General features: G+C 40.4%; 1 protein-coding gene across 1 annotated transcript in view; it reads right to left on the reverse strand.

Moving 5' to 3' along the window:
- The window catches only part of LOC127369690 (collagen alpha-1(XVIII) chain), a 56,063-nt gene that overhangs the window by 6,724 nt on the left and 24,244 nt on the right, over window positions 1-25,095 (reverse strand). The window contains exons 3-28 of the mRNA XM_051411278.1: window positions 17,682-17,929; window positions 17,390-17,560; window positions 16,490-16,621; window positions 11,058-11,132; window positions 9,972-10,064; window positions 8,469-8,607; window positions 8,015-8,058; window positions 7,590-7,778; window positions 7,389-7,415; window positions 6,997-7,059; window positions 6,738-6,818; window positions 6,061-6,108; window positions 5,686-5,820; window positions 3,893-3,946; window positions 3,326-3,361; window positions 3,075-3,209; window positions 2,626-2,685; window positions 2,437-2,472; window positions 2,200-2,244; window positions 1,721-1,783; window positions 1,327-1,362; window positions 1,092-1,175; window positions 899-964; window positions 519-581; window positions 266-346; window positions 42-77 (exon numbers count right to left, since the gene is read on the reverse strand). Of these exons, the coding sequence (XP_051267238.1) occupies window positions 42-77; window positions 266-346; window positions 519-581; window positions 899-964; window positions 1,092-1,175; window positions 1,327-1,362; window positions 1,721-1,783; window positions 2,200-2,244; window positions 2,437-2,472; window positions 2,626-2,685; window positions 3,075-3,209; window positions 3,326-3,361; window positions 3,893-3,946; window positions 5,686-5,820; window positions 6,061-6,108; window positions 6,738-6,818; window positions 6,997-7,059; window positions 7,389-7,415; window positions 7,590-7,778; window positions 8,015-8,058; window positions 8,469-8,607; window positions 9,972-10,064; window positions 11,058-11,132; window positions 16,490-16,621; window positions 17,390-17,560; window positions 17,682-17,929 (2,240 nt within the window). The remainder of the gene's footprint in view (window positions 1-41; window positions 78-265; window positions 347-518; window positions 582-898; window positions 965-1,091; window positions 1,176-1,326; window positions 1,363-1,720; window positions 1,784-2,199; window positions 2,245-2,436; window positions 2,473-2,625; window positions 2,686-3,074; window positions 3,210-3,325; window positions 3,362-3,892; window positions 3,947-5,685; window positions 5,821-6,060; window positions 6,109-6,737; window positions 6,819-6,996; window positions 7,060-7,388; window positions 7,416-7,589; window positions 7,779-8,014; window positions 8,059-8,468; window positions 8,608-9,971; window positions 10,065-11,057; window positions 11,133-16,489; window positions 16,622-17,389; window positions 17,561-17,681; window positions 17,930-25,095) is intronic.

The raw sequence follows: 25,095 nt of genomic DNA on the forward strand, positions 1-25,095 counted from the left end.
ACCTGAAAAGCAAAATGATTTGCTTTGTTCTTAATACTCACTTGAATTCCAGCTGGTCCGGGTACACCATTATCTCCCTGCAAACAAAGTACATTTACACTGATTTGTACACTTTCATTAAAAATGAAATCATTATCATGACTTTTTTTGACACTCAAATCCTGAAGAACATGCAAACATCAAACATCCCTAGTAAGCACACGCAAAAAGAAGTACATTAGAAAAAAATGATCTGGACCTCGAAAGGATATAATATGGATATAACCTTGTCTCCTTTGGGACCCGCCAGGCCTGATATCATGGCTCCATCCGCTGCAATGGCAAACCCTGGCTCACCCCTTTCACCCTGGAGGCAAACAAACAAATTAAATGTAGACACAGAAAAGCCACATGCATGTACATAAACATTAAATTCTATTAAACTGTAAAAAAGGAGTATAAATCATGTTTGTTTTGCTTGTTTAGGTTTTGGTATCATACACATACTGTATATCAGCAGAGACAAGGCATGTACTTACTTTCAGTCCGGGAGGTCCTCTAACTCCTGGCAACCCAATGTCACCCTTTGGACCCTGTGGTCCCTGCAAACATTTAGGAAATAAAAATCAGGTTAACTCCAAATGGAAGTCTAAATGTAATAAAGTCAAGTTAATATAATTTCTCTACAGCTGCAGTCTTATCCATGTTTGTGCACTCATTTGTGTCATGTACAATGCTTCTGATGTTCCTTCTGTTTGGAATAAGGAACCTGACAGCTGCAAGCATTAAGTGGAACACGGGATTGTTACACACTACACAAACATAAAACAACAATAGCTATCTAACCACACACTTTTTCTTTTCATTATGTAAAGATAACTTTGTCTGTATTTGAAGTTTTGTTATGTCTGATACTCACAGCGGGTCCCTGAGCTTCAAAAATCCCTGAGAAGTTGTAGGCACCATCTGTATCGTTAAGCATTAGCTGAATATGAAGCAGAAGGAGAATGATTTTAATAAAATAAAGAGACTTACTCACAACAAATCAATAGGGTTGGTACAAAGAGGCTAAAAAAGGTCCAGTGTTTGTGACAGAGTAAGCCACTACTAACATCCTGTAAGTTGATAAAAGGTCCTGGTGGTCCGGGTGGTCCTGGAGGGCCGGGTAGACTGAGCCCATCTCGTCCTGCCTCTCCCTGAAAAACATGTTTGACATTTTAGCCTTTCAGTAAATAGCAACTGAAAATGCTCTCAGCTTCGAAAAGTGTGTGTGTGTGTGTGTGTGTGTGTGTGTGTGTGTGTGTGCCTGTGCGTGTTTGGTCGTTCACATATCCACACTGGTTTTACCTTTTGTCCTGGATCACCTTTAATCCCCTTTGGTCCCTGTAGATAACAGGAGACAAGACACAAAGTCTCGCAGTTGAAATTCAGTCATTAGCAGCATTTTCCATTGCTTTATTCCTAATGCTACCCTGAATACATGTTGTTCTTTTGTTTGTAGTTGTATAGATGGTAATATTACATTGAAAGTAGAAATACATGTTGTAAAAGGACAACACATTTTACAAACTGATTTAGGAAATGTATTAAACAGCCTTTAAAACCATAATTTCCAGTTATCTATTCCACCAAGGAGCCAGTAATAAATGGTCTGAGCCATTTGTAAAAGCTGACATTTTAATTAAATCATCATCATCATCATCATCTGTTCATGTATCAATTAGTCCATTCATTTACTGACCTCTGCCCCTTTTATTCCTTCAACTCCTGGAAAGCCTGCTGGTCCTGTAGCACCCTGTTCCCCCTGCAGAGACCATTGAGAAACATTCATCATGCTGGTGGTACTGGTCTAAGATTTTATGATTTCATGAGTGGTAAAAATGCATATCTAAGAGCCACATGTAATCAAGCAAATATAACAACAAAATGGCTGGATTTGTGCCTATTTCACAAATGGCTCTCTCTGAATTAATTTTGGTGATATATAATAAAAGGTGAGGTCAGATTCTCATCGCAAAATTCACTGCAATGGTTTGTGATGCTTAATTTCTGTAAGGAGCAAACACGAGGAAACAGCAGAACAGCTTGCTGCCAAAAGCTAACACTGTTACCACGTAGCCTTTCTGCTTTACAGCTGTTTGTCCTAAATGTTTCAGGCATTTAAGAAGTTCATCTTATTCATGCTGAGATAAAGCATAACAGAATGCCAACAGAACTCACCTTTTGACCTGGCTTTCCTGGGGAGCCAGCTAAACCATCTTTACCCTGTGAGAGGCAAAGAAGGAAAAAAATGAAAAATGAAATCTGTATGCTTACCTTAACCATAACTACTACATGTTTAACTCCAACCTGTACACAAAGGCTTAGTCCTAATATAACGACATAACCTTTTAGTCCATTGAGAGTTCACACAATGTGACTGATGCTTCAAGTTACACAGACAAACAAATACCTTACCTTGGGTCCTTCAAGTCCAGGGATTCCTTGAGGACCCTGTGTGACACATACAAGTAAATGAGTACTGTGTAAATGCAGTTGATGATCTGATGAAATTACCTAGAATGACGATTGATATTAAGAAAGAACTAAAAAGGCTAAATGGGGTGCAAAATGCTCTTCATGCAAACACACTTAATGCAGTTGTACCTGTGGGCCTCTGGAGGGTGCAACTCCAAAACCACTCTGCATCCCAGATCCCTCCGAGTCCTAAATTAAAGAAATTCATAAAGATTAAATTAGGAGTGTTTAAGAAGTTGTTGTCTCCCAATAAATAATCCTCTTACAGTGTATTCTCATTATATTTTATGTACATATAATTATTGTCTTTTGATGTTTCCTCACTCATCTTTACTTATCTCTGTCCTTGTGCTACTGTAACACCCGACTTTCCCTTCTGTGGGATCATTAAAATAATTATCTTGCACTGATTTTTAAATGAGTGCAAGCTCCAGACCGCCTTCCAAACAACTATAATACTCGAAACCCTCAAAACCACAACACAATAGATGTTTGTTTGCATATCAATATTCCCTTATTCCTTATGATATCAAATGTTGTCTGTGACAGGTTGAGCAATAATGTATGTAGACTGGTACCTCAAAGTCGAACGTGAAGCCTCTTGCAGGGGGACCTGGGGGCCCAGGAGGGCCAGGTGGACCCCTGGGACCAGGCTGCCCTTCTGGACCCTCTGAGCCTGGTAGGCCTGGAAACCCTGGAGGACCCTGATCTCCCTGCAAGAGATGTGATATTGAAATCAGTTACATCAGTAGTAACTTAAAGTGTGAGGGAGGAAGGATTAAAAAACAGGCTGACATAGAGATATGGATGTTGGATAGGAAGATTTTACCTTTGGTCCTGGTTGCCCATTTACACCAGGCTCTCCCTGTGAAAGAGATGAAATAAAATCTCATGAACTACAGCAATGACTAGAGAGTGGCTGTAGTTTCTGGCTGGCACAAAGAGGCAGAGCAGCTTTTGCAACGCAGACTTGTTTACATTCAAGCCCCTTAGCTTTATTAGCCCACGGGGTGAACTCATTAAGAGCTTGGCTCTTTGTGTTAGGTGTTATTTAGCTTGTGTGTAATTGTTTTTGCTAACAGAGCACTAAGAGGCCTGCTCAAGGGAAATCAGAGTGAGCTCACACAAAAGGCAGCATGGTAGAAGTCACACAAGCAAGAGGCAGAACTGGTTGGTGTGCTGTGCATTCACATAAGAGGAAATAATGCAACAATGAATTGCACTTGGTGTGTCAGTGCATTAATTCAATAGATTGTAAGGACAACAATACTTTGAGGTTAGCAAGCAGACTTCTTAAAGTTAACTTTGTATTGTGATTGTTACGTATCTTTGTCCATAGTAAGAATATATAGTGATGATGCATGCTACGATGCAAACTAATATTCATTAGCCTCACCTGGTATCCTTTCTCCCCAGCAGGCCCTGGATCCCCATCTCTTCCATCGACTCCCTGCAAGAATCACGGCTATATTTCAATTTTAGGTTTCAGACTGAATGGATTATTAAATTGTTGGCATATATATTTTTTTACCAAAGGTGGACGCTAGGTGCAAGGTAACAAGGGTGAACAGGTTAAAGTGAGAACATATTAAACAAAGCTAATGGGCTCCCAGCACCTGAAGGGAATAAATCTTTTATGCACTGAAACAGTAAGTAAATATCATAAACCTGTGAGTAGTCCATTCACACAGTTAGTAAAAGCTTCTGACATTTTAAAGACAAAAGACACATTTCCCCCAACTGCTGCTGCTCAGACCATGTTCTGAAGCGCTTACAAGAGTTTCTGCCTTGATGATAATTGGACTTATTTGAAGTTTTGGTATGTGGGTGCATACATACGTACAAAATGAGCCCTTACTGAGGAGGTGGGCTGTACGGCAGTAACATTTACAAATGAACACACAGAGACACATACTTCATATCTCAATCAATATATGCACACTTTTACAAAATGGTCTGACTCTCTCTCAACCACACACACACACACACACACACGCACAAAATGCTTGCACACTGATCAATACTGGGCTGCAAGCAATGGCAGGAAAGCAGTGAATGAACATGGGTTTTTTAAATAAAGTTGGGGGAAATACTGCCTTTTCGGCCCCTTGAATGTGATGGGACCAAATGTTAATACCTGACCAGACCCTGAACCAGAGGCAGACCCAGAACCAGAGCCACTAAACCACTCCTCAATCACCTGAAAACCAGAAGCTAGGTCAGCAATGCGCAGAGCAGAGTGCACCTTCTATACAGATCCCTGCTGTCTTGTTTAAGAGAATAAATGGCCTTCCAGTATATTCTACCTTAAATTCAGCTGTGTCGCTTTCCTGCAGTAAAATTAAAAGATGGTACAATTTTAAATTTAGATACTGTAGACATCGTAATTGACAATTGAAATGTTTATTTTCACTGATATGCCATTATCTACAGTTTAGAGATGATATGCTATTACCGTATTTCCTCAAACCGTGGTGGGGGCATTTATTTAACTGAACTGCAGAGCGTGCCAAGTCTTTATTAAAGCAGGCTTTCTAATTCCCTCAGTTTGATAAGCAAATAGCTCATATTTTAATACAAAACCTCCTTGTTTTCTGATCTGCTCCCATATGCCCTGTTAAATTTGTGTTGTGTGGGGCGCCCAGTTAGCTCAGTCGGTAGAGCTGGTGACCCAGGTTCGAATCAGACATGCGGCCCTTTGCTGCGTGTCATCCTCTCTCTCTCTACCCCCCTTTCCTGTCAATCTTCAGCTGTCGCTATCAAATAAAGGCATGAAAAGGCCAAATTAAAAAAAAAGGGTGTGTGTTGTGCTGTTAACACAAACTTAACACCACCTGCTGTCAACATCAGGTGATGTGATCCTAACCAAGTTGTTTTTGTAACTAAACCTAACCAAACGTATTTGAGATCTGGCTTTTATTTGACACGCAGCTTTTGTTTGAGGAAATACAGTACTCATAAATGATTGTGAAATCCTCTACAATACCTAACATTTTCATTGTTAGGTATGTAGGCATGTTGCTTGAAGGACCCACTAATTATATGTAGAAATATGTCTTATATGTGAAAAGGGTCACAACCTGGTGCTTCAACCATACATAAAATGTAAAAGAAATAAATGATAACATTTATTGTAACTTATTGATCAAAAATAGGAAGGAAGGAAGACAAAAAGACTGTTTAACTTACAGGGAGTCCGGGTTCTCCCTTCTCTCCATCCTTCCCATCTTTCCCAGGGGCCCCAGGTGGTCCTGGAAAGACGTCTTCAGATGGGGTTCCTGGGGGCCCTGGCTGTCCCGGGAGGCCAGGAGGCCCTGGAGGCCCCTGATGAAAAAAGGTGACATGTCTCAGTCATACAAAGGTTAAAGGTTTTTGAAAGTACCTTGCATTTTCCACTCAAGCTAATGGTCAAGTCTCAGCGAGTGTCCGGTAGTGTCAAAATGCAACACTTTTATTAACAAGGTGACAATTGCTTGTTTTTAGTACCTCTGCACAATAATGAAGTTGTTTAATGGGATGCTTAATATCATCTAATGTCACAGTCAAAAAGCAAAGTTCACTTACCCTAATAATCTCTGCATCACTGTCAAAGTCTTCAAATCCTGACCCCTCCTAATGGACACACACCATATGACCCGTCAGTTAGTTAATTCACCATACACACGAGAAAGACATTTCTTGCCTAAATACTTCATATTCCTTTCAGGAGTCATTTTGCTCCTGCAGATTTATAATTACAAACTTCGAAAACATAAATGCTTCAGCCATAAAAAGAAATAATCAACAGGGTAGGCACCAGTAGTTTCATTTTGGACCAAATTTGTTTTTATAGTCTCATTTATAAATATTACTGGTGCATAAAAACGGCTGTGAACACAATGAATAAGGACCGAATGCGCAGCTGTAGCTGTAACAGAAACACAACTGAACAGAGTTTGCCAATAAATGGACCTAAATGGATTCATGGATTAATGTCCTCTAGTACAAACCAAACTGGATTATTCTAAATCTATAAAGGCTAGAGCTGGTTACTGTGTCTGAATTCAACAGCTGCAAAGGTGACTGAGCGTTGGTGCTGTTGTGCACCTGCAAAGATGCAACCCTACAAACCAGATCAACATTTGTTCTGTAAATAGCAAACTGCATGATAAATGCACACACAGATTACATAATAAAAAGTTATATAAAGGCAAAAAAACATGGATTTCAGCTTTTTTAGGATAAATCTCCAATGGACCTACCAGGAACATGGAATTCTTGCTAAGTCGACCTGGTGGTCCTGGAGGGCCTGGAGGACCTGGTAGTCCAAGACCACGATCACCCTGAGGGAGACAGCAATGGGATGTTTATGTGTTTATTTGTACCTTTTGTGATGAATTACTGATTCATTCAGTGGCTCGTTATACTCTTGTCCGTGACAATTCACGTGGCAGTAATGTGTCTGTAAATAACCAAAGTATTTACAGTGCAGGTATCATGGTATTAAAGCAGGGTGTTTACCTTTTCCCCCCGAGGGCCAGGCTCTCCCTGCAGTCCTGGGAATCCTGGAATCCCAGTTGCTCCCTGGGAAAACAGTAACAGCTGTGGTCAATGCCACATCAGAGGTCATGTAACACAGTCCACTTATAGCACAATGACACTTGAGGTAAAGCAGGAATGAGGCCAGGAGACCATAACTTGCTCTGATGTTATCTGAGACCCCAATTTTGCGGTTAAAGGTAACCGTTGAATCAGCATTTACTGCAGCTAATATAGAAAGTGCAGCTCTCTAAATTAGTACTTGTGCGTTGAAAATGGGACATTCCTGCATCAGTTTCCCCCAGAGATACTAAAAAAATGACTCCCAGAAGAATGAACCTATAAATCTACAAGACTGGAAAGACTTTACTTACTGGGGCACCAGTTTCACCTTTGTTTCCCTAGAGAGAAAAGACAAAAATAGAAAACCCATCATTTTATCTTTTGACCTGTAGGACTGACCTAAACGACAGAATGTGCTCTAAATAGCTCTTGATGATTAATAGAAAGCTGCATAGTTTAAAAATAGAATAGTTTGAAAATTGCAAATAGTTAAAAAAGCAGTTAAAACTCACAGGCTGTCCATCTTTCCCAGGAACTCCAGGTGGGCCTGGATGTCCCTGTGGTCCTTGTGGACCCCGGGGTCCCGGCTCTCCTCCCTCCCCGTCTCCTGAGGCGCTTCCTGGAGGGCCAGGTGGTCCTGGGGGACCGGAAGGACCTGGCTCACCTGGCTCCCCTTTCTGTCCTGGAGACACCTGGAGGGACTGAACGTTGAATAGTCTAAATTAGTAATTCATTTATTCATTGCAATATAACAAGGCATCAAATAGTGCGCACACAGTAGATTCTACCTATTACTGCTCAAACTGAACACTGAATAAAGCCATTTTTAATTTATGTTGTACATCACTGAATATATGAAATAAATACTGAAATGTAAATATGTTCTGTGCTTTCCATTATCATCATTATCTAAATTCTGAAGAAAATCAAAACTTACAGTGCCAAGTACGGAGGCTGGAGTACTCGTCGGAAACAATGTTACTGTAACAAAGACACAAAGTGAGCAAATGGAAAGAAATTGTAGATAAGAAAAGGTGGAATCATACTGAGTCGTAACCTCTAAGGCTTATTAAGATATGAACCCTTATTTAAGGCATCTCAGCGGACAGAAAAAGAGAGACAGAAGGTTGCTTTTCCTGTGAAGGAGGCTGCCCTGTCTCTTCCAGCACCATCTGCTGGCTAATTTGAGAAATATGTAAAAGGAGGAGCAGAGTTGGTCATGTGTATTACACCATCACTTCTATGGCAGCACACACGTCTAAAATAAATGCTCCTGTAACTGTGTGTGTGACGGAGTTTTTTGGCTTAATACCTGCAAGAAAAGATTCCATCAAACACAGATTTCCTTAAATATTATTTAATAGAATAATACAAAAATATTATTTTTTTACCTCTTTCTGTGGTCATCTCCACTTCCTGTCCAGACGTCTCCTCTATGTCATCATCATCATCATCATCATCGCCATGCGACATCTCAGTGGGTGGAGCTTGGACTGGGGTGCTGTAAGTGGGGTCCAACTCTGGTAGGGGCTAACAAGTAAGAGATTACAAGCCATCATCTACTGTATAGAGTCACCTCACAAAAATGTGCAAATAGAGGGACAAAGTTTCAGCAATGTTCCAAAATTATTATCATTTCTTTAATGCAATGTAATATTAGGCAATGTATTCTCGCTAATGCAATGGAAATAAGAACAGAATAGCAAAAGCTCTTAGACGCATAATCTGAATAGAAATAATTTGCATATATGTTTGCTAAAATATTCCACAACCATGCAGAAAATTAGAGGATTAACTAGTCTAGCATGTGTATTATTATTTTAGCTTTTGACTTTTTGATGTGGTCGTAAACAGAACTTTAATTATCTGTTAAGATCCAATAAAACAGTTTTTCAGTAAAAACAGAGCGAAAGTGAGTGTTTGCCACAGCTGGTAGGAAATGTTTTCTCTCAGACCAGATCCAACTACAGTGTCAGACTGAGGCTGCAAGCAACATTCCTCACATTGCACCGAGCTGGCTCACAGCGCCGGATTACCTCAACATTATTTCTGCATTATTTTTTACAAGATCTGCTGTGGTAATAAAGCATCTTGACCTCATGCCTCGCTGTCCTGTTTATGAATGATGCATGGAAAAGAGAAGCAATGAAAAGGCAATAAATTAATAAATCTTTTTCCGGAAGCACTGGATTTGGGAATTGGATGAGTCTTCGGACTGTCCTGATGTGGCTAAGGTGGACATTTTTCAAATAGCTCAGAACTGGATGGATATGAGCTGTCACACATCTGGAAAACACTTCACTTTCGGAATCTTACTGACACAGCACTGAGGTACTTCAGGTACCATTAACAAAAGTATTTAATGTGGGTCACAGTGGCCTGGAAGCACATCTCTCCTATACTCTCATGACAGTGTCTGTCTATATGCCCTTAAAGTGACCAGTGTGTAGGATTTAGAGCCATCTAGTGGTGTAGTTGCTGATTACTATTTCAAGGTGACACGACTCCAGTAAGGAGGATTTTTCAAACTTTGCAGGGTAAGCTTCCTTTAAGTCTTTCTGCTCAGCTGAGGTTATTGGTACCAATCCTCATCCAATTCTGGGCAAGAAATCAAAAGGTCAAATTTCCCTAAATGTAGAACTACTTCCATAAGTAAGATATTCTAACACTCTTTACACCCCTGCCTCTCTTCTGTTGCCCTGTTGTATTCTTGTTTTCTTTTTGAGAGAGCACAGAGCTGGCAGGGAGCAGCACATATCGCCATGTTCCAGTCTCCACCAGGCCTGTAAGGATAAGGGCTGTTTTCTTTGGTCCAAGTCCAACCACGCTACATGGGAAGGACAGGGGGATAGTGTGGTGTGTATGAGTGTGTGTGGATGTGTGTGTAAACACACCATGGTATACTCTCTCTCCTCTACAATCTTCTTCACTTCGTCTCTTCCTTCAATGTCTTCATAAGCATCATCACCACTTCCGTATCCAGAGGCCTGAAGAGGGAAATGAGAGCGGGGGGAAAAGGAGTCAGAAGATAAACAGAGAGACAGACAGAAATGATTACATGCTCTTGAGCAGACAAATGCCATCTGAGTTCACACAGCAGAATAAGAAAGTGAGAGAAGAAGAACAGGGGAGGGAGAGTAAAGTATGGGCTAGAGGAAGAGCAGTAGAATTAATCATGATTTTGTTTAAGTATACCAAGCTGTGAGACTGATCAGTAGTGAATGCAAAATACACAACGATTTAAAATATTTATCCTTATATCAAAACATCAGATAAACCATCTAACTGATTCAAGCCATGGGGCATTACTCTGCCTTAATTATATTGGGCCCCGGGTTAAATTTCAGATCAAAGTTAAATAAATATATTATTTTTAAATGACAGATGATCAGAGGAGAAATCGACAGGTTAGCTCTATGCTTACATTTCCACTAATTTCATTTTTAGAACATAATTGTCAAGTCTGGTTATATACTATAAATAGTTTAACTAAGTATGTGGACACGCAAATCATTAGATTATGTGAGTACTGAGCAGCTTATCTCATACTGTATGATGTTATAATGTATCGTCATTTAATGCACAAGAGAATGAGCGAGGTCGGGACCTGAATTTAGGCCACGAGGCCTGGCTGCAGTCAGTGTTCCACTTCATCCAAAAAGGTGTTGACTGGGAAAAACATTTCTTTATGGAGCTGGCTTTGTCATGTGAAAACCAGAAAAACTGGAAGGAAGCAGTCAGCACTATTGTCTAGAACTGTATGCTATTGCATTAAGATGTCCTTAAATTAGAATAAGGAGGACCAAATATACATAAGTGTGTTGACAGATCTGTCCACATACTTCTGTCCACATGGTTTACTGTAGTGCACTGTTCCAACCACTAGAGGGAAGGATAGTACCATGTTTGTGCTGCTGAGGTCTTCTGACAACATATTAGATTCTTGGTTGGTGTTTGTGTGTGTTTTGGTGCACACTCACATAAGGATCGTCCTCCTCACACTGGTCATCTGGGGCCGTGGGATCTGACTTCAGAACCAGCTGCTGGATGGAGCCCTGGAGAGAGAACGAGGAGCGGAGGAGAGTCGTGTGTTATGTTGCGTGGTAATTTATTTAATTCTGTGTCATAAAATTTCGTGGAACGTTTTCCCCACACACCAGCCAAATACTGCCTCTTCCTTTCAGCATGGCAGTCTATCTATCTCTCCCTCCCTCATCACCCCAACTGCACGCAATAACACACGGATAAACATCTGGCAGTGAAACAGGTGCCTCGCGCTCATATGAACCGTCTGCCCTCCAAAGACAATTTTCACATCATTACTAAAACACCATAGTCCAGTATGGATATTTTTCAGAATAAATTTGAATAATTTTTGAGAAAAATACCATCAGCACTAATAAATAAAATAAACTTTAACTGCTCGAAAGTTTGTGTTTTAGAAAACAACAACATGCTTAAGATGTAAATGTTATGAGTCATTGAATGATAGAAAAACAATGCATACTATTATAACCCATCTCCTCTCATTTGCAAAATAATATTTGGCTTTGTAGAGTAGTACAGTATACTCAAACCAAAGAAATGTTGGACCAAGTTTGAACCTGATAACTGCTGCCTGACATCAAGGGACCTGTGGTAGTGTTAAACACTTTGACACAATACTGTAACTGTATTGTCATCTTAAACACTGGTAAACTGACAGCAGAGCATCAACAGGCAAAGATGAATGGGTGGATGCTCCTTTATCCGGGAGCTGCATTAGAGTGCATCCCAAAGATGTTAAATCTTGTTGATAAAAGAGCTTTATGTTGGTTATTATTGTCATTTCACCTGCATGTATCGAAAACCAACCCTGGATTATTCTTGTAATATAACAGGGACCATTATTATGTTGTCAGGACCCATAAACATAATAAACAAAAATGGCTGAACTTGGCCTGTTATGTATCTGGCGTATGCCAGTTAAATATAGTCGTAATAGCCCTCCAAACTCCAATTTGCTTGGAACCATGCATACTGGTTTTATTGCCTCATATTGCAGGGTCATCAACAAATTCTTTGGCTTACCATGGGCAGGAAATATACTCTGCATCATTTATTACTCTATGTTCATAGAGAAGGGAAGTCGATAACAGCGACTGTCTGTTTCAAAATGAAAAAATTATGTTCTGCAGTAAACTGTACAGTAATACTGTATTTTGACTTTATTTTTGTACAGTAGGAGGAAGACATCATCCATCTTTATATACAGTCTATATGCAATACTGCTTAAATTACAATTTAAAGCTCAATACCTCATAGAGACATATTTCATCTGAAGTGTGCGGGTGTGTTTTTCCAATTATTTAGTATAAGTATGAGTGTGTGCATATGCAATTGTGAATCATACTTTAAATCTGAGAGTCAGTGGTTCTTTCCTCTTATTAGATCAGTTCAAATTCAGCCAAGTTTATTGATATTGAGTTCAGGCCAGAGGACAAACACCTGTTTTTAATGGAATGAAGCACAGCCTATGAAATGTAATGGTGGTGAAGGAGTGAGAAAGGGAGAGGGAGGGGAAGAATAGAGAGCAAGAGAAAGAATGGGTGGATATGAGTTGGGGTAGCAACCAAATCAGACACATGTGTTTGTGCAGTAAACAACACATCTGAAATAAACAAAGAATTTGGTGGCATGCAATCGTTTCCACCTCCTTCAAACATTTCAGTGTGTGAATCCCCCTGTAAATTAAGCCACAATGTGGATGAATGACTCAGCTGGTCAGTTAGTACAACCTTTTAACTATATGAATACAAACACTTGAAGACAGTGGAATGATTTGACAGGGCCGGGCTGTTTGACTGACACATATACACACACACACACACACACACACACAACTGCATCTGCATTCATCTATCTGCTAAAAGAGGGCGAGCCATGTTTCCTGGGAATCTAGATCCACACTGCTGGCTTTGGGGTTTGTCAGACTGGTTTGAACTTAGTGAGCTTTGTGTGAGAACTGAGGTCCAATGAGACGTTTAAACTTAGATCATTCTGTTTCTATTAAGATATCTTAGAAGTGAATCTGTAAGTGAATCCCTATGGCAAATTCTGAATGGTTGCAATGCATATAAATCACAGTTTATACACATTGGCACAGTGGTTCTTCATTTCACATTCTCTGGTAGAGACTGCAATGATCAAAGTGTGCAGTAGTTGAGAAGAGGTGTTCTTCACTAAGATTACAATGTATTAGAGCTCCAGCTGATGGTAGTCTTGTATATGAATGAGCACTGTTTGTATATATTTTGCAGTCTGGTCAGTGTCCACAGACTCAGAAGTACTTAACCTTTTTCTTAGCTGTCCCTGACATCTGAAAGCTCTTAAGGCACTGTTCTGTTTCTGCAGGTACTGGCAATCACCATGCTGAGGAAAGTGTTGTTGCTAAAGCAACAGAGAGCCTCTTTCTGCCACAAGGTGTCACCACCTAATTTGATTATGACACGTACCATGAAGGGATGAGACTAGATATTTAGCGATTATTTTATTACGTAAGTGCTTTTAAGACTGTTATTCTGAATTAACAGGCCCCAAAGGCCAAATTCTGCACCCGCAATAAAAGTTGACTGAGAAAACAAGCTGCAGTTTCATGTCTACATTCAGCATTCATATAGCTCTAAAGCTGCATGCTTAAATCAAAGAAATTCTCACATGCATACAACATAAACATAAGCTACTTGACAGTGTTGTTCCTCCATGTTGCTCCCTGAGTACCTCAAACATTCAGTTGCTCAGGGACAATCATAAAGCTGCACACACTGTTTACTTTCTGCATCTGTCTCTCTTTCTTTCTATTTCTATATGTGCAGAGCGTGGTAGGCACACACAAACACCTAGCATGGGGTGTGTTTCACTGAAACTCAGGAAAGAAAAAACATGAGTGAATAAGTCAGTGTGGGGGAAGATATTTTAGTATATTTGTTTGCATGAGTGCGTTCATGTGAAGCGGTGTGTGAGTGTGCTACTGCAGAGAGCTACTGCTGCTGCTGCTGCTGCTGTTATTGCTCTCCCTGGGAGGAGATGGAAGATCTCTGACAGAGCTGCCAGTTCAAACATTGAACAGCTGGAAACCAATGGTCACTACTGGTCCTCTTTGTCTGAGAGGGGAGAAAAGAGGGAGGAGAGGGGAGGGCTGTATAAAGAGAGGAAAGGGAGCAGTGAAAAGGATGGAGCTTATTGGCAAGAGATAGGACACAAAGCTTTTAGAGGGCCTCTGGGTGATGTCTTACAGCTTATCATGGTCATACTGGAGGTTTCCAACTCTTGAGCAATGGTGTCAACGAAGGGTTGCAGCAGAGTTACACTGCATGAGTTTCTGCTGTTGTACTTCTTACAAGGTATGAGTGATGAGTGGTTGATGGTGGTATTTTAATGACTTTTGGATTACGTCTACTGGAAATATTTCTGATTGGCTGGCAGGTGTCCAAGCCTCAGTATCTTGATACTTTACACAACTGCATCTTTTATTTCCTGATATCTGGATCCCTATTCATAAATCCTACTTATCCTCCTAAATACAGAGCTAGAGCCAGTAAGCAATTAGCTAATAAAGGAAAAAAAAAGGAAAAAAACATAAAGGAAACAGCTAGCCATGCTCTTTTCCAATTTGAAAAAAAATCTTCCTACCATTCCTGGTAAATGTTTTATTTCAGATAAATTGGTGTTTTAGCAAAGATACAACAAAAATAATTTTGTTCCCAAGAAGCTTGACAAAATGCCACTGGCTAAGATTCATGGGATAAAATAAAAGTAATTGTATCTTCATTACATTAACAGTAAATTGAATTGTAATTCTATGGGGAAACAACTTCCTGTTGTATATATTATCTGTCCAGTGTCCCTGCTACCCCACAAAGCCACTATAAAGTCAATAAAAGACAACCTCGGTTAGAAATTAAAAGGCATCCTCTGGAGTCAGTCAAAACAAATGGGTTCAAAATATCAAAAATGTACTAAAAGGAAAAATGAAGTGGTCGCTTTTGCTCTATAAGATAAAGACAGATTTTAAATTAAGGTAGAATGTGATTTCTGTCTGAAATGAAACTCAAGCTCTTTACAGTGTAAATACCAACGTCAGAGTTGGTTTTAAACCACACTAGGTAGAGAAACCTATTTGAGAAATTGTTCCAGCAACAAAATGGGCTCCCCTCTGAGACCCAAAAAATCCTGAATCAACACATTTCCTCCCTCCTTGGCTTATTGGATTTCTTTGAAACTCTCCTCAGATTTCTCTAATAAAATCTTAATGGGGGGGGGGTAAAAAAGCTACTTGGCTATAAGAACTTTCCACTGTCCTGGACAAGAAACATCTTGTAGTTTTTGTCTGTCACATGATCTTACATAACTACAAATCAGAGGAGAGGAAGAGGACAAAGGTTGCAAAAAAAAAGGTTCTGCAGCACAGAAGAGGCTGGGATTTTGTTTTTCAGGCCACGGGTCATGTGTTTGTCTAGTTTAGCCAACATGTGCTTCGCTCTTTTCTTATTAAAATTTAATAATGCTTTGGACAAGTTTCAGATTTAACATCTTGATAAGACTGAAATACAGTCAGATACATGTCTTCGCTCATCATTTCTAAATGTTTATCCCATATACATAGCACATAAAGGAATGCTATTCCCTTTACACTAAACTATTTTCCCCTCATCATCCCTCCTGTTAAATTAGGACAAATGCAGCCATGTTCTGCAATTACAAAACAGCAAATCATAGATGATTGGGGGGGTGAAGCATTTACTGGTTTAGTTTCTTTTACAAGAGCAGTGAGAACAGAATACAGCATTGCATGTATTACTACCTCTTCTCCTGGATCTGATTTCTCAGCACTTCTCTATCACACACCCTCATTATAACCACACCACAGGGGTATTTATAACAATCACATGGGGTTGGAACCTCCAATCTTACATCCCGACCATTGTTTGATTCTACTCGTTTTAATTAAAGAATTGGCATTTGCACTCATAGTTGCACAGTGTAAGGCATTCAAGATGAGAGATCAGCTATATTCCAAAAAATGTAAATCACATACAGCCTGTCATTTATGAGCTCTCACAGGATAAGGCAGTGCTCATAAACACATGTGGTCATTCATTCCTTGTCTCCTGTGGCGGTCATAAAGCTGCCAACAAAGACTATTGTATTCATTTCTCAAATGTAAAATAGGAAATGTCCCAAACGCCATGTTTGTTTCTGCATCTATTGTCAACCCACTGATCCAAACGGGTTAACATTAGAAAAAGGAATTATCTACACAGAAATGTAGCTCTCATACAGGGCTGACAACTGAGTTGTGCTCATGTTGCAAGAGATTATGTGCACAGAGTTAAACGCTCGCAACATTAAACCCAGTCCCATCCAGACTCACCACAAACCTCGCCAGGCCTGTACCCCCAGCGTTCCCTACAAAGATCCCTGAGCTGGCCTCGAAGGTCAGAGGCTGAGGGCTCCTGGTGAAGGCAACTCGGTGGTATTCCTCACAGTCCATGTAGAGGCGCACCTGAGTGATGAAGGGCACATGCACACACACTTATTACCAGCAACTGATAACAAGAGATTGTCTTTTTGCTGCAATTATTCTATTTAACTTTTTAATAAACTTTATTCCCTGCAGCTACACATACAGTGACACACATCCTCACATATACCTCTGCAAAAGTAAGATTTAAAATCTTCTTCCAACTTCTGTTGAAAAAATAAATAAATAAAAAAAAGGGCTGCATGCAACACAGATTGTATCAGTATTATCTGTGTAGCCAAAGATGTTTCTTATTACTCTGTTACATAGACCTCCATTGTTGTCCAAAAACTATTAAAAACACATCAGTGAGCAACACCATTGCACTGGGTAACATGTTCCTTCATTACAGTGACCACAGGCACTGTAGTTTATTTTGTGTCTATCCCACATCATCCTACTGCTGTAAATACTCACTAATGCACCAAATCTGTGCTTAATTAGTTCCCCCCCAAAAAAATCACCTTTCACCTGTTTGCTTGAATAATGTTTAAAATTAAGTGCACTGCCTACGTTTTTAGTAAATTTAGCCTGTTTTAAAAAATGAAAGTATAATCATGAGCCTGTTTTTTAAGCTTTAAACATCCATTTGTTATTATAATGCTTGTGCCTCATTAACCATAAACCAAGCTGTCCATGATGGTAACAAAGTTCGCACAAATTCTACTGTTTCGGGATGATTAATTGATGCTGAAATGCCACACATGACATCTTTACCCAAACAAAGTGAACTGACTACAGTACACCCACCTCTGTCCCCTGAACGGTCAGGGTAAACCTCGCCCATCTTCCTGTCAGGTCTCCCATTTTGAAGGATGCTGCTTCCTGGGTCCCACCTCTTGTTCCTGGGTCGGTGTAGTACAGTATGACTCTCTGGGAACCATCCTCTACCTCGGACAATGCTATACCCAAGTGTACAATCTTACAAAAAAGAAGAAGAAATCAAAAGAGTAGAAAGTTGTTATTTACTTTGTTTCTGTTTACATGGAAAAAAAACGCAGGAAAAAACAGAGGAGTGGAGGTAAAAATGTACACCGCCTACCTTTTGGTAAGCATCTGTAATGGCGAACAGCACACCACCGCGCCGTGTGGTAGGTTTAGCTGTGACCGTGACGGCAAAGTCATAGTAGAATGGGTCGGGGATGAATGACTTTGTGAGGCGGCCCACGTTGGCGTCCGGGCCGAAGCTGTAGGCAGGGTAACCCTCAAAACCCGTAACAAAGGAGACGGAGGGAGGAAGGGGGACGCCGATCAACTCCGTCAGGTCCAAGGCTCCCTGAGAACCACGGTCTGCAAAGAAACATGGAGGCGGGAACCATGTTAGTGGAGGGGAAAAGAAAACACATTTCTCATGCAACCAAAGTGCATCACGGGGTGTATCATTGGCCTACAAACACCTCTACCGAACAATAAACTGAGCTCAAACAGAGAGGTACAAGAAGCCTGATTGCTGCCATATGGAAACAATGTGGTGTCGAGGGTTAAACTGAACTTCACTGATGCAGAATATTGCATTTCATGGATTTGCTGTCTATTGGTACCAAGGGCCTCTTTTATCTGAGTCACTGCAATTAGTGTATTAATGATGCATGTTGAATCCTGTTTCCCTGGGAACGCCTGCAGCCAGATCTCACCTTTAACCTTCTTCTCAAGTCATGTGGAAATCCTTCACTTTCTGAATCTTATCTATCTTAAGATTTCCTATAGGTCTATATATCCGGATTCTTGTGTGCAAAGCTCAGAGAAAAGGTGCCCTCCAAGAGCTAAAGCCCCAGATTTGCTATGTGTCGGTCACTGTGTTGTTGGGATTAGTATGCACCACTAAAATCCAGTATCAAAATGATAAATCACACAATTGAACATATTCTATAGTAAATTCCTGTTTAATCAAATTACCACCGACTAATTGAATATGCAGCAAACCTGTGGCCGGGTAACAGGAGCACTGGTTGGTATCTGTGGCTAGATAAAACATACGGGCTACGGGCTCTGGGTCTGAGGGGTAGTTGAAGTTGACAGGGTCCACAATCCATACATAGGAGGGGGCCAGTTCATTTTTGCATTGGTGCCCCCTAGTGGGTTAATCCAGCCATGGGTCAGAGGACTGATATGTTATCCTAGAAATTAAAGCATTCCACAGTACGGACAGTAAGGGAGCTCTAATTATATTGAAACATATCTTTTCATTTCCAGCTACACAGATTCTTTTAAATTACATTATGTACATTTTCAGTAATCCTTAATACTCTGGATCATCTGGGGAGGTTCCAATCATCCATGCATCTGTCTTTAGACATTTTGAGGTTTGATAAAATGTCAGATACACCCCATAAAGTTTGCCAAGAGGATGAGAAGGGGCTTCCATCTGTCTAACACCCACACCCATCATCTTCATCCTATTCTGTAAACTTGTCATTACTGTGTGAACGGCTGAATGCACACAATCACAAGTCCTCAAGCATGCCAGACAGACGGCATGTAGTTGTATTGTCTCTCCCAAAGACATGTGAGCACGTTGTGAGTGCCCACCTACCACAACATCACTTATCTCCCCCCTCTGTCTGTCTCTCTCTGTCAGACACACACATGCACACTCACTCTACACCTGGTTCTGCTTAGTGGGAAGACCCCTGGAACAATCGTCTGTTCTTTTAGAGAGTATGGGCAGCAGGGTATAGAGGCTGGGCATCTGGAAGGCATTAGGTTAGACTAATACACACGTGCTGCGCAGTGGCAGCTCCTGTAAATTAGGCTTACCGCGTGGCGTGTGTATGCGTGTGTGTGTGTGTGTGTGTGTGTGTGTGTGTGTGTGTGTGTGTGTGTGCTTGTATGTCTGTGTGTACATCTGTGTGTAAAGGAGTGACAAAGACAAAAAGAGTGGGGAAAAGAGAGACAGACTAAGATGGAGAGTGCAAACATTAAGACTTTCATGAGTGCAGCGTGTGTGTGTGTGGCCCGTAAGACTCTCCACAGGAAGAGAGGCACACTTCTTTCCCCCATGCATTAATTGGATTGAAACTCCTACAGACTGTGGCAATTAAAAGTAACAATGAAGTGCAACCCACACCGTTCTGCTGTTAAACCCTGACTGTAGCTGAATACTATAACTTGCACAGGATTGTAGTGTAGAGTTGCATCTGTGTATTTGTTGCAGCCTTCAGTAATTTTGGATACTACACTTCCTCCAGAGACAACTAAATCTGAAAATGATGCATGCCCACATTTCAGGTAGTTTTCATAAAGATCCCCATTTACGCTGAAACAGCAAAACAACAGACAAACTACTGCAGTTGATCTTCAGTAAAACGTGAAAAGACATAGCACAGATAAATACAGGTTTAATGAGAACACCTGTACCACTTGTCAACTTTACAACCATGACTGTGTCTGAGCACACTGATGTGAGTTCCAAAAATTCAGTTTTCCTCATTCACACTAAAATGCAAGGAGGGCATTTTTTTATTCATCCACCAAGTAGAAAGTTTTTGGAAAGCTCATTTTGGGTGTGAGAAATGTTGGCTTATTGTGAAGAGAAGGCCTAAGCAGAAAGATTTTCCTGGCTTAGGGTACCCTAAGATTTTCACGCAATCTGGATGTGATTGGTATTGAGCAGCCTTTGAAATGTAAAATACACCATCGTATTACATTCTTTTGGAAGACGCTTTTGTCCAAAGTGGTTAATAGTAAGTGCATTCAAACGCCATAGGAACAAAAGCTAGACGCTAAATATTGCAGGTGTCACAAACAACTGAAAGCATGTTTAGTACTGCTGCAGTCTTTCTTGTGATTGTCCTAACTTTCAGGCACTAATTTTATTAAGCTGATGCAATGAAATCTAAGCAAGCTAAAACAAGTTCGAATACATATTTCCTAAATACTCTTTTTGACCCATTTCCGATTCCAAAGAAGCCTGGAATCAGAAATTGGTGATTGGTCTGTTGGATGCCTCGCTGGAGATGCAGGCTCTCTAAATCTTCTCTGTGTTGTCAGTGGTAAAGTCCTGCCAAAGCGTGTCGTGTCGGCCAACAATCCCACAGCTCGGCCTGTCACTTCGCTCCGTATTTGCCCAAAAATGACATCACTGCAGATGTTCCTCCACATGGTCAGAGACTTAACAGCTGGACAGATCGCCATGGAAACTGAGACACACTCGCTGCACTCGCTCAAGTTCTCATGATGCAACAGGAACCCACATGAACTTTGCCGAATCAGTATTTGTCCTGTGCCGTGAATCATCCCAATGCCGGGTTTTTGGGAAAACAGATGATCGTATTGAAGAAAGCTGGCTGTATTGATGAGTAATGACTGTTAAAAATACAGTGAATAATGAAAGTAAAGCGGCGAAAATGTAAAACATCCCAGTGCAAGACGTGAGTAATTTGGGTCAGGGTGTGACAGTGTAATCAGGCTTGGCTGAGTCCGAGCACCACCTGCACTGGAACAGCTGAGGAGACGAGGAAGGCTTGGGAGATACAGTACATGTCCTCTAGCTAGTGTTCCCAGTAATAACTTCAAGGTGTATTAAATGAAGTACAAGATGCTGCAATGTGATTAAGCCTGTAAGTCACAGAGGAATAACACTGGCTTTACTAAGGTGAACTCCCTTTTCTTGGGAAGAAACTGTACAAAAATGGCTAGAAAACGGCTAGAAAAATACATGGAGATGAGTTTACCATATATATTTAGTGCAGACACATCCTGACACTGCATTTAAGTTCACAGTACATACTTACATTACGCTAAAACAACAGAATGTGACATATAGTGTAAATTGAGAAAAGTAAAAGGTTTATTGGAATGTATTTTTTTATTTCATTTTTATAAAATAAGTGTTGTAGAAAATCAAACTAAAGAAATCAGTATGAAGAAAAGTCACAACAATCTAATGTGAAATGAAACAGCATGAAAACTGCAGTATTCCCACATAAAATGAAAATTTAAGAAGACAGGTTCATTGTACTGTGTGTGTGAGGGTGTGTGTTTATCAGTGGGTCTGTTTACAGGGTATCTAGGGTTTGCATGCCTGCTCCCTTTCCAAATCAGCAACAGTTGAGCCAAACACTGCTACCTCCGCAGGGCTGTTTCTTAAATGGGTCAGTGTGTTGCGGGAGTGTGTGTGTGTGTGTGTCTCTGCCTGAGAAAGTCCATTTGTGAAACACTGCTATGGCAAAATCCACACTTTATGGATAGCAGAAAGCGCAGTACCCTAGTCTTAAAAGACACTTCAGCCCAAAATCAGAAATAGGCCGTAGAGACGACAGCCTTCTCTTCAATATAATGGAACCAGGTGGCACTTGGTTAGTGGTGCTAAAGCAGCAAAAGAAATAATAAAAAGCACATTTGAAATGTTCATGTAATAATATAATGTCTCTTTAAGAAATCATGAAGACGATCCACAAGCCCATGCAGAAGGAAACGTGCATCTACTTGTTGACCAGAAGCTTGGGTTCATAACAGTGCGGGATGTACAGAAAACATTAATGCCAAACTTTAAACTTCAACTGTAGAATAGCACAACAGTAATTCAGTTTGACTGAAAAACCACAGCACTCTCCGCACAAGTGAACAAAATGCTGTGTTTAATAATGAGGGCAGATAGGCAAAACTCTTTGTGCACCACTACTGTGAACATCTTTTTACTGGAGGAGGTGGACTTAATAAAGCACAGCCACATGCATGCATAACTCAACACAGACAGAACAAGACCGTGTCTTCTGTTAGTGATAGAAACTGCAAAAGATTTCGATATTTTCAACACAAAAAAGGGAACGTGGGCCCTTGTCAAATGTATGACGACCAGCTCTTCAGACAAAATCAAGTTCTGTTGTAGGTTTGGCTACGGTGTATACTAGTTCTAGTTCAGGACTGCAAAAATGTGTCCTTTTTACTTGGACTTGGCTGAGATGTCAAGATACAGTATTACGGCTTGATCAGAATGACCAAAAAAAAAAAAAAAGAACGGTCATAATAATGTGGTGATGATGGACTCTGGATTTGGACAGCTCTAAATGGTGCCGGCCAAAGTCACTCAGCTGTCAGTCAGTCCACAACAGTTTGTAATGAGCTGTCACATCTAATGAGAGACTGAGTAAATGAATGGAATGTAATCAAACCTCAATCATTTATAAACTTCACATCACAGATACTCAGATAGGACCGTGCACTGAGTACACCTATGTAAGTGCATGTACGCAAACACACACTTAGTTTCAGCACAACAATCCCGAACAAATGGCTCATAAACTTTATCCAAGTATTTAGAGATGCAAAACCTCACTGTTACACGGCAAATCCTCTGTGGCTGTGGTCTCACCACATCTTAAAACACACCATTCTCTCTTTCATTGCCCACGTCACTGTGTAATCACTTTAACCTGTTTGTCTGTAGACATCTTTACACTTGAAACTTGAAGCACATCTGCGAAGAAATCTCTGAATAAAAGATTGTAATAAAGGAGCGATGGTAGGGAAACAATTTAAATGGAAACACTGATTTAATAATAATGTGAATTTGTTCATTTCTTGCATAAAAATCTTATTTATTACCAGCTACACCTGCTAACAATTGCATTACCAGGCAACAATTGCTTGATTTTGACAAAAACATAAACACAATCAAAATTCATGTGAATTTGATTAAATCTAATGGCTGCTTTGATGGTAGCATATAAATCGTAGACATGTTTCAGTTGGTAAATAATTAGCAGTACTGTTAAGCACACTTTAATTTAATAGGCTAAAACATAAAAAAAAAAAAACTACAGGTATGGTCTTTTAAGACTTCAGGATTTTTATGGACCCACCAATCATTTAACACCTGTTTAATTTTGAAGAGGCTTACTGCAGATCACCAGATGTCTACCTCAGTTCTGTGTGTTTAAAATCATTTAAATAAGTCTAAATAATCATACTCAAACAGTGCATTTCCTTTCTGTTTTGTTCTATTCTACAACTACAGATTGGTTTCTAAAATGGGCCTCAAATCTTTCCTTCAAGTAGACAAAACAAGACCCCTCACATCCTTTCATTCAGCAGCTCAGTGTCTGATTGACAGAGCAGGGGTGATGTCAGCCATGTGTTGTAGTGTAGTTCCAGGCAAATTGCGAAGACCACACAACCTGTGTATTTAACTCGAGAACGTACACAAGCATGCATGTGACCAGGTGAGGTTACAGGCCTCCCATTTAGCACAAAGCTGCTCTGTTAGCGTTGAGTTAAAGCGTCAGTGCAATCATTAAGAGGAGGAGAGCACATTGAAGTGTTAGCTCTCTCGCTGTGATCAAAGCCTCACAGCGCTTAGCTCAGCGGTTAATGGATCTTGTTTAGGGTGATGTCAGAAACAAAAGGCACTTTTTCACTTGTATGAATGTCTGACGGCAGATATTAAACTTGTTTGTGTTAGCGTATGAAGAAACAGACTTCAAGTGCTCCAGTAATGATGTGTTTCTTGACTTTAGGGAGGCCTCGATACGTCCATGGACCTCCATGGATTTATAGAGATGCTCACCAGTGTAGCAGTGTATTTTCATTATCAGCTAGGAAGGAGGTAAACCCCAAGTCCACCGGATGATATAGTCTGTGTTAAATAAAGCTGCCCGGCCTTTAGTTGACTCCCACTGCCTCATTTGTTGGATTTGTCAGTCCAAGAAGTGATAACTGCATTATGGGAATGTGGCTGTTTAAGAAGAAATATGAGAGTCATATAACTTAGGAAAGAGGTAGCACCTGCGTATGTGACTCTCCTGTATGTTAGGAATGTGACAGTCATGCTCAGATAGGCCTGTGTGCCTGCAATGTGAACAGAAAAAGACAGTCACATTACACACATCACACATTAAGAATGTCTCAAAGTCAGCAAGCTACCAATTTGATGATGCTTTTCAGATTTTGCAAGTTTTATCTAAAACAGACAGTTTGTGGTTGATATTGCATCAATTTATTGATCCCAGGGGGAAAAACAGATTACACTGTGTTGCAAGCACCTTACTGTAGCAACTGAACCACATGAGCCACACACGGAGACAAATACTGTGAAGATGCACTCGGGATGATTTGTATGGGAAAATATATCCTACTGTTAAAACGGTGAGTTCACCCACATAATGAAAAAATATTTTCTCACTTCTTTCTAGTGGTAGCCCTGGAGATAGCGTTGGAGTTTATTTTATTTGTTCAAATTTGAGACATATGTTTCATTCGAGCTCCAGTTCTATGCATTGGCGGTAAATTGAGTCACAACTAAGCGCTGCAACAGAGAACTGTAAATTTACCCTAGATACACATATTTAGTCTTTAGGAAGCACAGTTACAATGGAGTCCTTCATATGCTCGGAAATGCAAATAGATATCTAGAGCCGCCATGTGGGGTTTCCGAAGTGGGAAGTTACCAAGTGCAACTTGAATGTACTGCAGAGGTATAAAAGAGGCTTGTTCTCAGTTTGGTTAAAGCTAGAAAA

The sequence above is a fragment of the Dicentrarchus labrax genome, unplaced genomic scaffold, assembly GCF_905237075.1.
Source record: "Dicentrarchus labrax unplaced genomic scaffold, dlabrax2021, whole genome shotgun sequence".
Classification (NCBI taxonomy): Eukaryota; Metazoa; Chordata; class Actinopteri; family Moronidae; genus Dicentrarchus; species Dicentrarchus labrax.